Below are 16484 nucleotides of genomic sequence, written 5' to 3' on the forward strand. Positions count from 1 at the left end.
CGCGCATTCCTTGCTCATGTTGTCGATGTGAGCCAAGCAACTAAATCTATTCAGAACATTCCAGTAGTACACGACTTTCCCGACGTCTTTCCAGAAGAGCTACCAGGATTACCCCCGCAACGACAAGTCGAGTTCAGAATCGACTTAGTTCCAGGGGCTACCCCCGTAGCCAAATCGCCTTATCGTCTAGCACCTGCAGAGATGCAAGAACTATCCTGTCAACTTAACGAACTGCTCAGCAAGGGCTTTATAAGACCAAGCTTCTCACCCTGGGGAGCTCCAGTCTTGTTCGTCAAAAAGAAAGACGGATCGTTTCGTATGTGCATCGACTACAGGGAGCTCAACAAGCTGACCGTCAAGAATCGTTATCCTTTGCCTCGGATTGACGATTTATTCGATCAACTTCAAGGGGCGAATTTCTTTTCTAAAATCGACTTAAGATCCGGATATCACCAGTTACGAGTGCTAGGGGAGGATCTTCCAAAGACAGCCTTCCGAACTCGTTATGGGCACTACGAATTCGTAGTGATGCCGTTCGGATTAACAAACGCGCCCGCAGTATTCATGGACTTAATGAATAGGGTGTGTCGTCCTTACTTGGATCAGTTCGTCATCGTCTTCATCGATGACATACTTATCTACTCTCGTAGTAAGGAAGAACATAGTCAACATCTGCGACAAGTCTTAGAAACCCTGCGCGCGGAGAAGCTTTTTGCGAAATTCTCGAAATGCGAATTTTGGATCCGACGAGTCGAATTCTTAGGGCACGTGGTTAGCAAAGAGGGAATCCACGTAGACCCATCCAAAATCAAAGCCATTGAGAGCTGGTCAGCACCGAAGACGCCTACAGAAATTCGTCAATTTCTAGGCCTCGCTGGCTACTATCGCCGATTCATTCAGAACTTCTCCCGCATTGCGAAGCCTCTTACAACACTTACCCAGAAGGGCGTATCCTTTGACTGGGAAGAAAAGCAGGAGAGAGCGTTCCAAACGCTCAAACAAGCCTTGTGCACTGCACCAATACTATCCCTCCCCGAAGGAATAGAAGACTTCGTTGTCTATTGCGATGCATCGAACCAAGGTCTCGGATGTGTTCTGATGCAGCGAGGTAAGGTCATCGCCTATGCCTCGAGGCAGCTGAAAACACATGAGGTCAACTATACGACGGACGATCTTGAACTAGGAGCAGTTGTTTTTGCTTTGAAGATCTGGAGACACTACCTGTACGATACAAAGAGCACAATCTTTACGGACCACAAGAGCCTACAACACATATTCGATCAGAAGGAGCTCAACATGAGACAACGACGGTGGGTCGAGCTACTCTGTGACTACGAATGCGAAATTCGTTATCATCCCGGCAAGGCCAATGTAGTAGCTGACGCCCTAAGTCGGAAAGAATATTCTGGTCGTAAAGTCAAGTCATTGACTATGACTATCCATTCACACTTATCCACACAAATACAGGCGGCTCAGCTCGACGCTTTGAAGCCTGAAAATGTGACCAGTGAATCCCTGCGAGGAATGGATAAGAACTTGGAAGTTAAGGGTGGCAGAGCTTTTTATTTCATGGATCGGATCTGGACCCCGAAACTAGGTGGTTTCAGAGACTTGGTCATGAATGAGGCGCACAATACTCGTTATTCCCTTCACCCAGGTTCAGATAAGATGTATCTGGATCTTAAAAAGTTATACTGGTGGCCTAACATGAAAGCAGAGATTGCTACCTTCGTAAGTAAATGCCTTACTTGCGCAAAGGTCAAGGTCGAGTACCAGAAACCCTCAGGTCTTCTTCAACAGCCTGAGATCCCAGAATGGAAGTGGGAGCGGATCACTATGGATTTCATAACCAAGTTGCCCAAGACAACGGGTGGACTTGATACCATATGGGTCATCGTCGACAGATTGACCAAGTCCGCGCACTTCCTGCCTATCAAAGAGACAGACAAGATGGAGAAGCTTACAAGAACTTACATTAGAGAGATTGTACGACTGCATGGTGTTCCTATATCCATTATCTCGGACAGAGATAGTAGGTTCACTTCTAGGTTCTGGCAATCACTACAAGGTTCCTTAGGAACTAGGCTGGACATGAGTACAGCCTACCATCCGCAGACAGACGGGCAAAGTGAGAGGACTATCCAAACCTTAGAGGACATGTTGCGAGCCTGTGTGATTGACTTTGGGAAAACATGGGATACTCATTTACCCCTGGTAGAATTTTCCTACAACAACAGTTATCACACAAGCATAAAGGCTGCTCCATTCGAGGCCCTCTACGGCCGAAAGTGCAGATCCCCTCTGTGCTGGGCTGAGGTGGGTGATACCCAGTTAGCTAAGGGACGAGTTCCTGAAAGCACTCTCACAGGTCCGGAAATCATACGGGAAACGACGAAGAAGATCGTTCAGATCCGTGAACGACTGAAAGCCTCCAGAGACCGACAGAAAAGCTACGCTGATAAACGAAGGAAACTGTTGGAATTCCAGGCGGGCGACCATGTTCTATTAAAGGTCTCACCCTGGAAAGGCTTGATACGCTTCGGAAAGCGTGGAAAGCTAAATCCAAGGTACATTGGGCCTTTCGAGATTCTTGCCAGAATCGGCCCAGTAGCTTACAAACTTAACTTACCGAGCGAACTCAGTAACGTACATTCTACCTTCCACGTCTCGAACTTGAAAAAGTGTCTGTACGACGAGACTCTTGTAATCCTACTTGACGAGATCGAGATCAACGAGAGCCTCAACTTCGTGGAAGAACCAGTAGAGATCATGGACCGGGAGGTCAAGCAAACGAAACAAAGCCGCATCCCGATAGTGAAGGTTCGCTGGAACGCCAAGCGAGGACCTGAATTCACTTGGGAGCGAGAGGATCAGATGAAACTGAAATATCCTCGTCTTTTTACTTAGTTCCTTGTAACTACTTATTTGCTTAAATTCTAATTTCGGGACGAAATTCCTTCTAAGGAGGGGATGATGTGACAACCCGAAATTTCTATTATGTACAACATGTCAATTCAATAGAAGTCAAATCAGTTACAGTTAAATTTTCAGACTTTTTGGATTAAGTTTGATTATTTTAGGATATACACTTTAGGAGATACCAGGAGAGAGGATGCCCTAGGGTTATAGTGCAACACTGTTATTCCTAAACTTCAAGAAATTGGAGTTTACTGCCGGAATAAAATAATTTCAGCCAAAAACCCAGAAATTTGGAGTATATATATGACACTTGTCATTTTATGTCATTTTTCCAAATTTCTCAAGAACAAAAGCAAATCCTCTCAAGTATCATCCCGGGATTTATTCCAGATCTCGATCTAGTAAGTGTTTTCAAACATTTCAAGTTATTAGATCACTTAATCTAGTGTTTTAACACCTTTCTAACCGTGAAATCATTCCAAAAGGTTGATTCTTCCATTTTCACCAAGAACACCAAGAACACACACTAGTGTTCTTGGCATTTTGGCTCATTTCAAGCTTCCATATAGTAAGTACTTCTATCCTAGAGTGTGTTTAAACTTGCTATACTTCATTATAACATGAAATCATCCAAGAAACACCAAGAAAATGGTGTTTACGGTCCAAGAACATTCTTGAACCGTAAACCCATTTTAAGGGACCAATATGTCCCTAGTCCCTTCCTAAGCCTAGGTAACTAACTTGGATCCTTACCTTGATGTGTTAAGGACTTGAAATCATCAAAATACCAACATCCATAAGGGTTTATGACCGTAAACCCAAAGGGATGTGGTCTTTGGGCCATAAACTCCAAATAGGAGTGGAATGGTGCCCTAGCTTCTTCCTTAGGCTTATACTTCAAGTGGAAACACTTCAATGGACTTAGAAACCTTCAAATCAACAAATGGTCAAAAGAGGGGGAGTTTACGGCCGTAAACTCTAGGGTTTACGACCGTAAACCCATTGGGTTGAGGTCACAAAACCGTAAACTCAAGTTAGGGTTTCTTTTGAACCCTAAACCCTATAGCATTGTTCTACAACACCTAGATGCATTCCTTGAGACTTATAACACTTATATAAGGTGTTTAACTTGTCTTAGGATGTCTTAACTTTGCTAATTAGTTGTTTAAAGTCTAATTAGATACATATATGTTGTATTTATATGTTAAATAGGATCATTGTGTGTGTACAAGTCTTCACTTGACACCTAGCAATCCTATTTCTTCAGTTCATCCAAACCACCAACTACAAGTGAGTTCATACCCCTTAATTAACCTTTTAAATGTTTTTAAATGCTTTTATGGGGGGGGGATACAAGTTGAACAATTGTAGTTATTATATCAATCACATGTGATTAATAACTACCAAGCAAATGGTTTTCTTACTTTTCAAACTGTTTATCAAACTGTTTTACCTCAAACTGTTTTACAAACTCTTTTATTGTCAAATACATTTATCAAACTCTTTCAACTTATATTATGTGTATCTATATAAATATAGTTATATAAGTAGGATTGGAAGGACTTAGGACTGCTAGTCTACCCTGCTTCCTGTTCTTGTTTGATTGTGGTCTTAGGGTATCAAGGTTAGTTGTCCGAGGGTCGTTTGAATCCTAGTTATATATTATGTATATGTATATAGATATAAAAGGTTTGTTATCAACCTCTTTTAACTTATATTACGTGTATCTATATAAATATAGTTATATAAGTAGGATTAAGAAGGACTTAGGACTGCTAGTCTACCCTGCTTCCTGTTCTTGTTTGATTGTGGTCTTAGGGTATCAAGGTTAGTTGTCCGAGGGTCGTTTGAATCCTAGTTATATATTATGTATATTTATATAGATATAAAAGGTTTTCCTTCATTCAAGTCCATACCCTTGGGTAGCAAGGGTATACAAACATGTTCATACATTGCTAGTAAGCTACCATAGGGGTAGTTTAGGAAGATACTATTACTAGAACGATGAAACATACAATGAGTCAGTTCATACATGAGTCAATACATACTATAATGAGAAACAAACATGAAACAGAGTGATGAGAAACAAACATACAGGCTAGACAGAGAAAGAACACACAATACAGCTAGCACACAATTCACATAACATTTACATTAATACATTTATGTGAGCCATTAAACAGGGGATGTCACTACCTGCCATGACTGTTTTTGTATCAGAATCTCCTTAATTGGGGAGCGTATGAGTTTGTGTATAGATCTATACTGGATTGACTATCCTACACCTTGCTGCTCGCTACAGTGGGACTTGCAAGTCTACGGGTGCCAAACGTCATTTTTGTGGCATCTTACATTGTCACTTTACTATTGAGTCGGTAGCAAGATACAGGCCGATCACATGTTACCTTAAAATATACAATTGGCTTAAGGTAGTTAGTACAACAGTAGTTTCATAATACTACATTAAAGTACTATAACATTTTCCCTTTACATTTTACTTTGTGATTTTACACAATAAACAATAATGTAAAAACTATATTTTTGGTTAATGATAGTCGGATTTGGGAAAATACTCACTTTTACAAAAGATACACGCACAGACACTAGATGCCTTGGTAGAAGGCTACTTTTAGTAGGAAACATAGGGTTTTCTAGGATAGTTCAAACAAATACAAAACTTTTACAAACACACAGTACATCTTACAAAACATCTTACAAATGCTTTCATACAAACACATACACTAATATACTTATGAACTCACCAGCTCTAAAGCTGATAAACACTTTCAAAATAACTTGTATTCTCAGGTCACCAGTAGACAGGTACCGGAGCCAGGTTTTGAGAAGATGGAGCTCGTTCAAGACTCATCTTATATTTTTGATGTATATTGTTTTGGTGTCTTTAAAACTTAACGGAACACACTTGTATGAAATTATATTATTAATGCAATGGATGATGTTGTTGCTTGTTTACTACTTGCATTGTTGTGATACTGTACATGACGTCCTCCACCCCAGAACGTTTCCGCCGTTCATTTGGTTTTGAGGGTGTGACATAGATGCAGAAACATCAGCAACATGTAGCTGCTCCAAGACATAAAGCTCCCCAAGTCTACGGCCTATCCCAATCACTCTCCGAGACCGAATGTCCTATACACAGCAGAATGAATCAGAAAAGAAGACCCAACAACCAGATTTACACAATTGAATGACCGATGCAAGATTCAAAGCAAGTGTAGCAATGTAATACACATCTATTAAAGATATATAAGGAGTGACAATAGAACCAACACCCTCTACTAACATGGGTGTAGCACTAGCAGACATAATAGAGACAGGTGTACGAGAAGATAATGAAGGAAAAGATGACAAATATGGTGACATGTGATGAGATGCACCAGAATCCAATATCCACAAGGATGGAGGAATACCTGACGTGTTGGATGAAGACAAACCTGAATGAGACATGGAAGCTGACATCGCAGTTGGATTGGTAGCTAAGAACTGTCTGAACTGCTCAACAATTTGTGGATCCAAGGCTTATGGTGGTGTGGAATCTGTTTCATTCTCAACTGAAGGTGTAGAAGCAGCGTACTGTGGTGGCCTAAGAGATGAAAATGAGGGACGTGACTATCCAAAAGACTTGTTATGTTGTGAAGACTGAGACCGTGCTGGTGATCTTGTTTGTTGTTGCTGTTGATTTCCCTTGCTTGTCAGCAAAGGACAATTCGCCTTCCAATGGTTCTTCTTCTTACAGAAAGCACACTCATCAAATGCAACTCTGGGATGATTTTGGTTTGAAGATTGAGGTCGTTGTGGAACAGCAAAGACAGCAGGAGTGGTTGTCTTGGGAGCTTTGTCAGCATGGGACTTGATACGAGTTTCTTCAGCAATCAACTCATGAACAACCGAATCAACAGTGGGAAGAGGTGTACGATGCAAGATTGATCCACACAAACCTTCAAAATCTGAACGTAATGCCATCAAGAACTGAACCAAACGTTGCTCTTCCCTTCTATCAATATAAGGCTTAAAAGCCTTCAACACATCAGGTTCTGTAAGAGCTAACTGATCCCACAAATCCGACATAGCTGCATAAAATTCCTGAACACTGAGATTGTTCTGTTGGAGGGCTCGAATATCAAAATCTAGCTTATACTACTTTGCAAAGTTAGACTGAGTATACAACCTAGCCAAGTGATTCCAAACCTCCTTTGTCGTGTCATACTTCGCCAACTGAGTACCAATAGACTGGATGACAGAATTATTAATCCAAGTAATGATCTTGGAGTTATCAGTCTCCCATGAGTCCAGTAAGGTTGCATAATTATCGGTCTTCTCGTTTGTTGGTTTCTTCTTGTCACCTGTAACAATCGCCCACATAGTCTTGCCCCGCAAGAAATTTTTCATAACATAACTCCAATAGGCATAGTTTTTGCCATCAAGTTGAATACTAATAGACTGAAGAGAATCATCTCTTGGAGCCATATTTCAGTATCAGTCAAACAGTAAATACGAGTAGCAGCAAAAACAATCAAGATCTCGAAATCAACAAAGCTACACGAAACAAAACCCTCAAAACGGACAAAACGAACAAATCAAACCAAGCCAAATACAGAAACGAGCAAGAAAACCATACCCAAAATTGCAAACAGTGTCAATGAATAGTGCACGTGAACAATGTTGATGAACAGTGCCGATGAACAGTAACATCGATGAACAGTGTCGTCAGTGAACAGTAACACCGGTGAACAGTAATGTCGATAAACAGTAACACAAATAGTGTCGGCTATGAACAGTGTCGCTGGTGAACAGTAATTGTCGATGAACAGTACTCGCCGATGAACAGTAACTCGCCTATGAACAGTAATTGTGAATAGTAACGTCGATGAACAGTGCCGATGAATAGTAACTCGCCCCCAAAAAACGATAAGTACAGATAATCAACCGAGCTCTGATACCATGTAAACTAACAAGTGAAAAACATATAACGGCTAGGGTTTCGTATTATTATCAAAGAGAATTACAAATATAGTTTGTAAAACAAAATTGCAAAACAGTTTAATCAAACACCTCTTTGATTAATTGGAAAAATAACTCAAAAACCAATTATGTTTTTCTGCATAATATCATGCCTCGATATCTATACATATATATACTCCAAAAACTACCGACTTGTAGAATTAGATCACAATTAGGAAACTAGAAACCGACTTGTTTATGATTTCCTAAAAACTAGGTTGGTCTCCAGGTCCTACTCGACTTAGGATTCCAACAATCACCCCCGAATCTCTAAGTCCTTCTAGAGAATTCTTCAACCCCGTTTCGTTTTAAAAAACGGATTCGTCGCTGTCGTCACGTTCCGAAAAATCACCTTCTCGTAATTTTTGGAGTCGTTCCGGACATTCAAACGCAAAGTGACCCGGTTTGTCACACCGAAAACAAATCACCTTAGATCGGTCTTTTTCCCTATTTTTCCGATTTTTGTCACAATAACAACAATTACAATTTTTGCAATCTGAATTAGAATTGGGCTCTTGTTCTTGGGTTAACTTGGTTTTGTTCAACCCGTGTGGCCCATTAGCTTGACTTAACCCGGATAACCCATTAGCTCCTTTCCACTTTCCCTTTGTTCCCGATGAGTTACCCCCACCAGCCGACGAGCCACCTCCTTCAGTCATCGATTTCACAAATAGCACCTTCGACTGATCTGCCTCACTGATATCTTCTTCCCTTATTCTTTCCTCGTATGCTTTGAGCCTTCCGACGACATCTTCAAATCCCACCGTCTTCAAGTCCAAGACTTGCTCAAGGGAGGCAACGATTTGGATGAATTTCGACCTAGGAAGAGTTTTCAGAAACTTCTTTACCAGCTTGGATTCATCAATGGTTTCTCCGAGGGCTGCTGATTTCGAGGCGATACCGGACAATTTTCCGGCATAGCTATCGATTGATTCCGACTCCAGCATCTTCAACCGAACGAATTCAGCGTTAAGGGTTTGCAATCGAGACTCTCTCACAAGATCAGCGCCTACATATCTCGCCTTAATCGCTTCCCAGAGTCCCTTGGCAGATTCCACATCTCCGATTTGCATAATTAGATCCTCCGGGATTGCCTGATACAACAATCCTATTGCAAGGTAAACTTTCTCTTCATTCTCTTATGTTCCAGGATCTATTACAGTCCAGGCCTTATGGATTCTGAGAACTACCTTCATCCTTAGTGACCAGACCGTGTAGTTTGTTGGGTTCAGCATAGGACACGCTACAGTGGTTGACCCAATCTCCTTCACTCTCACCGGAGGGGGCTGTGCACCACCTTCACCATCCGACATGTTGACCTAGCTTGTCAACAGGTAACAAAATCAATCTCACAACCTTCGATTCCTTGGCTCTGATACCAATTATAGTTTGTAAAACAAAATTGCAAAACAGTTTAATCAAACACCTCTTTGATTAATTGGAAAAATAACTCAAAAACCAATTATGTTTTTCTGCATAATATCATGTCTCGATATCTATACATATATATACTCCTAAAACTACCGACTTGTAGAATTAGATCACAATTAGGAAACTAGAAACCGACTTGTTTATGATTTCCTAAAAACTAAGCTGGTCTCCAGGTCCTACTCGACTTAGGATTCCAACAACAAATACAATGAAAGGGAAATACATAATATATAGAATTGCTAATTAGAGTTTCCTAATGAAAAGCCCAATCATAAACCCAATACAAAATAAAGACCAAAATCTTTTTAGGCTAACACCGAAGACGGAATGCTTTTAGATTTCTTTGACTTAAGAAAAGGGTATGTAATAATGTAAACGATGTCTGTCCAAGTTCATAGACAAATCGTACACTTTTAAAACATCTTATTAAATCACTAAAAGTAATTCTTAAAGTTAGGTGTCTCGATTTCTCTATGGACGCATGTATCGACCCCATTGAAGGTATGATCATTCATTTTAGTAAATAATGTGTTTATGTCATGTGTACGATTAATAGGTTTACCTTTTTAATTATTAAATATTAATAGACCGACTAGTCTAACTTATTAAATTTAAATATATTCTTATCTCTTATTTTAATCATATTATGTTTATGTTGAAATTACGGATTTGAATACTTTTTATAAAAATTGAAAAATAAAATTTGTTCGGTAATTTGCTATGTTTGGAAGACTAACTGCAAAATTAGTTGTTAACTGAAAAACGAATTGATAGCTAAAAAGGTAATTATTAGCTGATAACTTAGCTGAGAGATAAAAACGAACTAATAAAAGATGATGTTTGGTACAACTGATAAACTAGCTGGAAAAGGTAATGACATAAAAAAAAATTTAATTAAAATTTTAATATTATAAGGCAAATACATATTACTTATTATTAAATTAAAACATATACTAAAAAATAGTTCTTTATTTCAAGTGAAATTTTTTGCATATGTACCCATATCACGAAACATAACAATTTTTAACATGTGTATATTCTAAATAATATTATTATTTTTCCTCCAAAAATGATAGAAAGATAATTATAAAATTTGGTTTTTCCTAATGAAATGATAATAAATATAAAGATTTTTTTGCTAAAATTTATAATTAATATTTCATAGCGTACTAGTTTTATTACATGGAGTGAAATATATACTTACTAGAAAATACTTTTATGAATCTCAAAACAGTGTACAAGGTATAATTTAATTGCATGCGTAAACATGGTTTAGCTTTGGTATATATATATATATATATATATATATATATATATATATATATATATATATATATATATATGTATATATATACATATATATGTATATATATGTATATGTATATATATACATATATATGTATATATATGTATATATATATATATACATATATATGTATATATATGTATATATATATATATATATATGTATATATATGTATATATATATATATATATATACATATATATATGTATATATATATATATATATATATATATATACTAGTTTATAACCCGTGGAAATCATGGTTACAAAAATAATTGAATTTTTATAATAAAAATTTAAAATTATTAATCAATTATTTTAAATAAATTATTAATTAAGAGATTTTTTTAGTTATATAATATTATAATCATTGATTTAAATAAATATGTTAAATTATATCACTTTATAATTTGTATTAATTTTATTTTAATTTTTATTGTAATGTTATTAATTTAATATAATTATAATGAGGAATTTAAATTTTGAAATTTGAAATGGAGATTTAATGGTTGACAAATGACATGCATTAATTAGAAGACATAATAAAGTGACACATGGCAAAAAGAAAATAACATATGTATTAATTAGGAGACCTAACAGAATGACACATGGAGAATAAAAGTATTTTTTTATTAGAATAAGGAGATATATATGCTTAAGAATGAATATCGAAATAGATTTCAAATTATTAATAAAAGGTATCTTTGAAAAAAATATATATAGAAAAAACTCAACATTTTAGTTGAAAGCTAATCTAAATAGTCTTTAAAACCTAGCTTAAAAGCAGACTTATAAGTTACTTTTTGGTTTGTCAAACATAAGTTTAGGCTTCAAAAAATAAGTTACTTTGGCGTGTCAAACATAAGTTTAAGCTTTTAACTATTATTTTAAATAAAAACCTTAAAATATCTACAAAAGAAAAAATTTCAAAGTTCTTTTTTTAAACGAGAAAACTTTCAAAAATCATAATCACTGTAGCGGGAGTTTTTCAAACGAAACTTTTTCACAAATTAATTAAGAGAGTTTTTTCTATATTTTCGTTGAAGTGCCAAAACATTTTTATTGTGGATGTTTTTACAAAATGAAAATTGCTTCACCTTGCTTACCTTTTTTCGGTTAAACAAATAAAATTATGCATTATCGATATGTTTTGAAATAAAGAAACCAAAACTTCAATTCATTTTTGTTTCTTGTTCGCCATTTCCGATGATTAGTCATTTTATTATTTCGTAACTTCACAAATAGATTATAAATTATAAAGAAAGTTTACAAAAAAATACAAACAAAATACTCTTCATTTTGTTTATGATATGAACGAAAGCGAATGATGACGTACCCCCCAACACGAGTCAGGAGTTGCACTCAGAGACGCCAAAGAACTCCCCAAGGTAGACCCATGCTTAATAGAGCAAGCCGTTAAGCGCAGGGCACCCGCGGAGAAGCCCTGACCCCGCCGGGGGGGGGGGGGGGGGGGGGGGCTTCTACTCCGCGACAAAGCATAACAGCTCCAGAGAACAAAGGGGATGCTCATCGCATTACCATCGGAACCAATTGTTAGCTCTGACAGAGCGAGGAGCACGATTACTCAATCAGCACGTCCGATCCTTTCGGACACCCTTGTCTCGTACGGACTGGCAGGAGGCCTCAGTATAAAATGTCTCCTCCGGTGCCCAGAAAAGTAAGTCGCTCTCTCCCAATTAATCCCAAAACCATCAAAGTCTATCCACTGACTTAACCGTCGAAGCATTTTCCCCGGACTCCCTCCTGGAGAACGGCTGACGGTTTCTCCCTGTTGTGACCTTGCAGGTTCATTGGAGTAATCAGAATCAGCGAAGACCATCGACCGGAGACGAGGTCGCATCACTTGGCGCCATCCGGTGTGTGACGAATAAAAAACCAAAAGCACACCTCAGAACACCTGAACATGACAACCGGCGACGCCGGTGGAGTTAGTGGAACACTGACGAGCCCCATCAGATCTGATGTCGTTGGAACCAATCACAACTCCCACCTTCACATCTGAACGGCTAACAACGGTTACCGATGAAGCGCCACAACAAGATGGCTCAACAATAACCACCACTCCGATGAGCGAATTATAGAGGCCAATCGTTGAAGGGTCGACGTCCTCCGCCACCGCGTTGACACAAAATGCCTCCAAACAAAGCCAACAACTAACGACGACCTCAAGTAGCACGACACTACCAACGGTTGATAACACCAGCGGTATGCCTGCTCTTTCACAAGCACCGCTGCTAAACCAGATGACAAGAGATCAAACGACGACCTTCCAAACACCCCCATTCTTGACAAGCATACCATTTAACACAACAATCCCACAACACTCGTCGTTCACGTCAAATCACCTGTTCGCACCAAACCCGCCACTCCTAGCAATCCGACCAACGATTTTCCCATTCCAACAACAAAGCTTTTATGGCCCAACACCAGGGTGCCTCTCAGCATACAACAACATGTTGGTACAACCGTACCTCACCGCTAAGCAGTTCAAACCCTAGGGCGCCTTCTCGATCCCAAACGAAGATTGTTTGTCGAAAAGTGTGACATCTCCATTTTCTAAGTAACTTTTAGACTATGAAATCCCATGTAACATCCGGTTTACCAAGTATGTTGTTTTAATTATTTGATTTAAGGATTTTGGAGGGACTCGACAAGTTGGTGCCTCAACTCGTCGAGTAGGGTCGCGACTTGGTGATGTGGATAATGAATGGACTCGACGAGTCTGAGAAATGACTCGCCGAGTCAGCGCTGTTGGCAGAAACCCTAATTCTCTCGGGCTTGGGCCTATATAAAGGCACTTAAGGTCTCCTATTATGGCTACCCTTCAGAGGAGAGAACTCTAAACGAGTCCTGAGTGCTTTGGGCAAGAAAGAGAGCCATGTTGAGCTTCTTGGTGGGTGTCTTGCAAGGAAGAGGAAGGCTTCAAGCCAAAGGGGCCAGAGGAGGTTGTAGATCCGCGATTTGCAACCAAGGAGCATCAGTTGGAGGTATCAATTCGGACCCCTTTCTTCCCTATTTTGAGTATATCTTTCTTTGTGGATTATGGCTTGTATTACTTTCTTGGTGGGGTTTTGAATGCATCAAGCACCTCTTATGAGCTGTTAGTATAGATCTGGACCTTGGAGGGTCCAGAGAGTCTGAAAGTGGGAAACCATGGTGGAGCAACCATTGGGCTTTGAAGCTAGGAACCATTAATGGATTTTTTATGGTTTATAATGCAAAATACACCATGCATGGACATCAAGATCGGACCTTTACGCGACTTTTGGGTAGTAGGAGGTTAGATCTATGAGTTAGAGCTACAGATCTTACCTCAAGTGGTTGAGTGAGTAACCCAATGGAGCCAACTCGCCGAGTCCATGGGATGACTCGACGAGTTGTAGCGGGTGTGACCCAGTAGCCTTGGCCAGTGTTGACTAATCGAGTTGGGAGTCAACTCAGTGAGCTGAGCGAACGCTAGGAAGATCATGGAGAATTCGAGGGGACTCGGCGAGTCACAGGTGTGCACTCGGTGAGTCAGGTCAACGTGGAATGTTCAACCAGGTTGACTTCTGTTGACTTCATGAGTGGACCAGTAAGGGGGCAGGTGGGGCTAAGGAGGGGTAAAATGGTCTTTTACCCATCCTGAGGGTCAAAAGAAGAAAATAGTATTTAAAGTATAAAGAGTAATAAGGCGGATAATGATTGAGATGATTGTCTTATGTGTTAAGGCGGAGGCTAGTCCAAGATTTCCGAGTGCTTGTCGGTTACCTGCTAACCGAGGTGAGTCTTCTCACTATACGTTACCTAGAGTGGTATTTATGTGTGACCGGAAGGTCTTATGTGCTTACTTGAGTTATGCATCTTGTCTATGTGATATTATGCTATGAGTTATTTAGACCGGACCGGAAGGTCCAACGATTTATGAGGCCGGAAGGCTCAACCAGACCGGACCGGAAGGTCCAACGATATATGAGGCCGGAAGGCTCAACCAGACCGGACCAGAGGGTCCAACGAGCTAGACCGGACCTAAGGTTCCAACGAGCTGCAGGACCGGAAGGTCATCATGGGTAGGACCGGAAGGTCTACCAGAGTTGTGGAGCCGAAAGGTCCACTGAGACACATTGACCGGAAGGTCTCGTAGAGCCATAGCCTCGAGTGGCTAGTTATATGTATGTGGTATTTTGAGGAACTCACTAAGCTTTGTGCTTAGCGTGTTATGTGTTATGTGTTTCAGGTTTCTCAGGATCGCGGACGGCACCGGCTTGATTGTACACACCAGAAAAAGAGTTGCGTTTTGAGGATCCTGGATTATTAATGGAGTTGTGTTTTGTAAATTGAATAAACGAGATTTTTATACAATATGTTATGAAAAGTATGCGATTTTAAAATGAAAATTTTGTTTGAAATTTAAGTCGTCACAGGTTGGTATCAGAGCCTTGGTTTGAGGGATTCGGATGCGCCTTCGGGTAAATCTGGACTCAAACTGAGGATTTGAGAAAAAATTTCAAAAGAAATGATTTTTCTAAAGCGAAGAAAAGTTTCTAAGAGAAAACGAGAAGGAACAGTGTGTACAATCAGCCAGAGCCCGAACGGTGATTTCCCAAAATACCATTTCTTTTATGTTATGACATGTTTATGAGATACTTTATGAGATATCATGCATGCTAGAAATAGGCTAGGTATTCCATATTTTAGGACTAGAGTGGCCTGATTTGTGATGCCTTAGCCTAGGAGTTGCTGTTATCTGTGATGTGCTTTCGAGTATATGCTGAGTAAGAGTATCCAGCAGGAATATTTCAGAGATAGAGCTTAGAGTAGAGGAGTAGTCTAGGAGAGATACCTAGATAAGCATCTAAGGATGCCTACTGAGAGAGTAGTTATATGCCCATGTGGGGTAGAGTGCTTGATTTCGGTGACACCTGTTGTGTGTAAATAGAGCAAGTGAACTTGTAACCTAGAGTGGTTTACGTATTGGTGGAGATTATTCGATGCCCGAATGCTGCTTGCTTCGTGCTTTGTGGAACTCTCGATGATGGGAGTCGGCTACTAAGTGAATATGACGATATTCAGGAGGATGATGGCTGGCATCATTAGGATTTCTTCAGCAGCTGATGGCAGAGAAGTGTGAGCACCTAGGAAGAGCCTAGGGGGTGACCGTGGTCAGCTGAGTGCGCGGACAGAGTAGAGCATTTCGCTGGGGAGCGAACACGTGTAACGGGATGGACGAACGAGAAGCTTGCGCAGCTACTTAGGAAATCTGGGATGGTCCGTGTGGAAAGTATGGGTAGATGTGGCAGGTAGTATGGGCCCGTACTACTGAAAGTAGAGGACCCATACTTGATGCAAGGAGTATTCTGGAGATTCTAAGTAGCAGATTGAGAGGTGATGTCATGGTTCGAGTACCATGCTAAGTGACAGATTGATTGGTGATGTCGTGGTTCGAGTACCATGCTTTGTAGCTGACTGAGAAGAGAGAACATGGTTCGAGTACCATGATCCGTAGCAGATTAAGAGGAGATAACATGGATCGAGTACCATGGTTTATAACAGATCGAGAGGTGGCCACATGGTTCGAGTACCATGACTCTTGGCGGTTAGTGTTACTGGTTCTACCAGTTATTCCGTTGTGATTGGTTAGACCAAGATCGGATGCGATAGAGTACGAGGTCAAAAGGCCATGTGGAACAAGTTCCAACGAAGCATCCTTGTGAGAGAAGTCGAGATGATTCCAAGGTATTTTCGGTGAGATGTCAGATGGAGTCGCAAGACTCAAGGATAAGTAGAGATGGCGTTTATGGAGGAT

At 39.8% G+C, this 16484-nt stretch overlaps 2 protein-coding genes across 2 annotated transcripts; both read right to left on the reverse strand.

Annotated features, from left to right (window-relative positions):
• Positions 1 to 6549: 6549 nt before the first annotated feature.
• Positions 6550 to 7407, reverse strand: LOC145104879 (uncharacterized). Its single transcript, XM_079042044.1, has 2 exons — positions 7129 to 7407; positions 6550 to 7041 (listed from the first exon to the last, which is right to left on the reverse strand). The coding sequence occupies exons 1-2, from the start codon at positions 7405 to 7407 to the stop codon at positions 6550 to 6552; spliced, it is 771 nt and encodes a 256-aa protein (XP_078898170.1).
• An 842-nt stretch (positions 7408 to 8249) lies between these two features.
• LOC145104880 (uncharacterized) lies at positions 8250 to 9254 on the reverse strand. Its single transcript, XM_079042045.1, has 2 exons — positions 9132 to 9254; positions 8250 to 9035 (listed from the first exon to the last, which is right to left on the reverse strand). The coding sequence occupies exons 1-2, from the start codon at positions 9252 to 9254 to the stop codon at positions 8250 to 8252; spliced, it is 909 nt and encodes a 302-aa protein (XP_078898171.1).
• Positions 9255 to 16484: the final 7230 nt, after the last annotated feature.

Source organism: Lactuca virosa, chromosome 4, assembly GCF_052849685.1.
Source record: "Lactuca virosa cultivar CGN04683 chromosome 4, Lactuca_virosa_CGN04683_v6, whole genome shotgun sequence".
Taxonomy (NCBI): Eukaryota; Viridiplantae; Streptophyta; class Magnoliopsida; order Asterales; family Asteraceae; genus Lactuca; species Lactuca virosa.

Coding starts and splice junctions, on each gene's coding strand:
- LOC145104880 (XM_079042045.1), bottom strand. CDS start 9,254: ATGTCGGATGGTGAAGGTGGTGCACAGCCCCCTCCGGTGAGAGTGAAG. Junction 9,036..9,131: donor TCTGGTCACTAAGGATGAAG/GTAGTTCTCAGA, acceptor TTGTTGTATCAG/GCAATCCCGGAGGATCTAAT.
- LOC145104879 (XM_079042044.1), bottom strand. CDS start 7,407: ATGGCTCCAAGAGATGATTCTCTTCAGTCTATTAGTATTCAACTTGAT. Junction 7,042..7,128: donor AGTATGACACGACAAAGGAG/GTTTGGAATCAC, acceptor GCCCTCCAACAG/AACAATCTCAGTGTTCAGGA.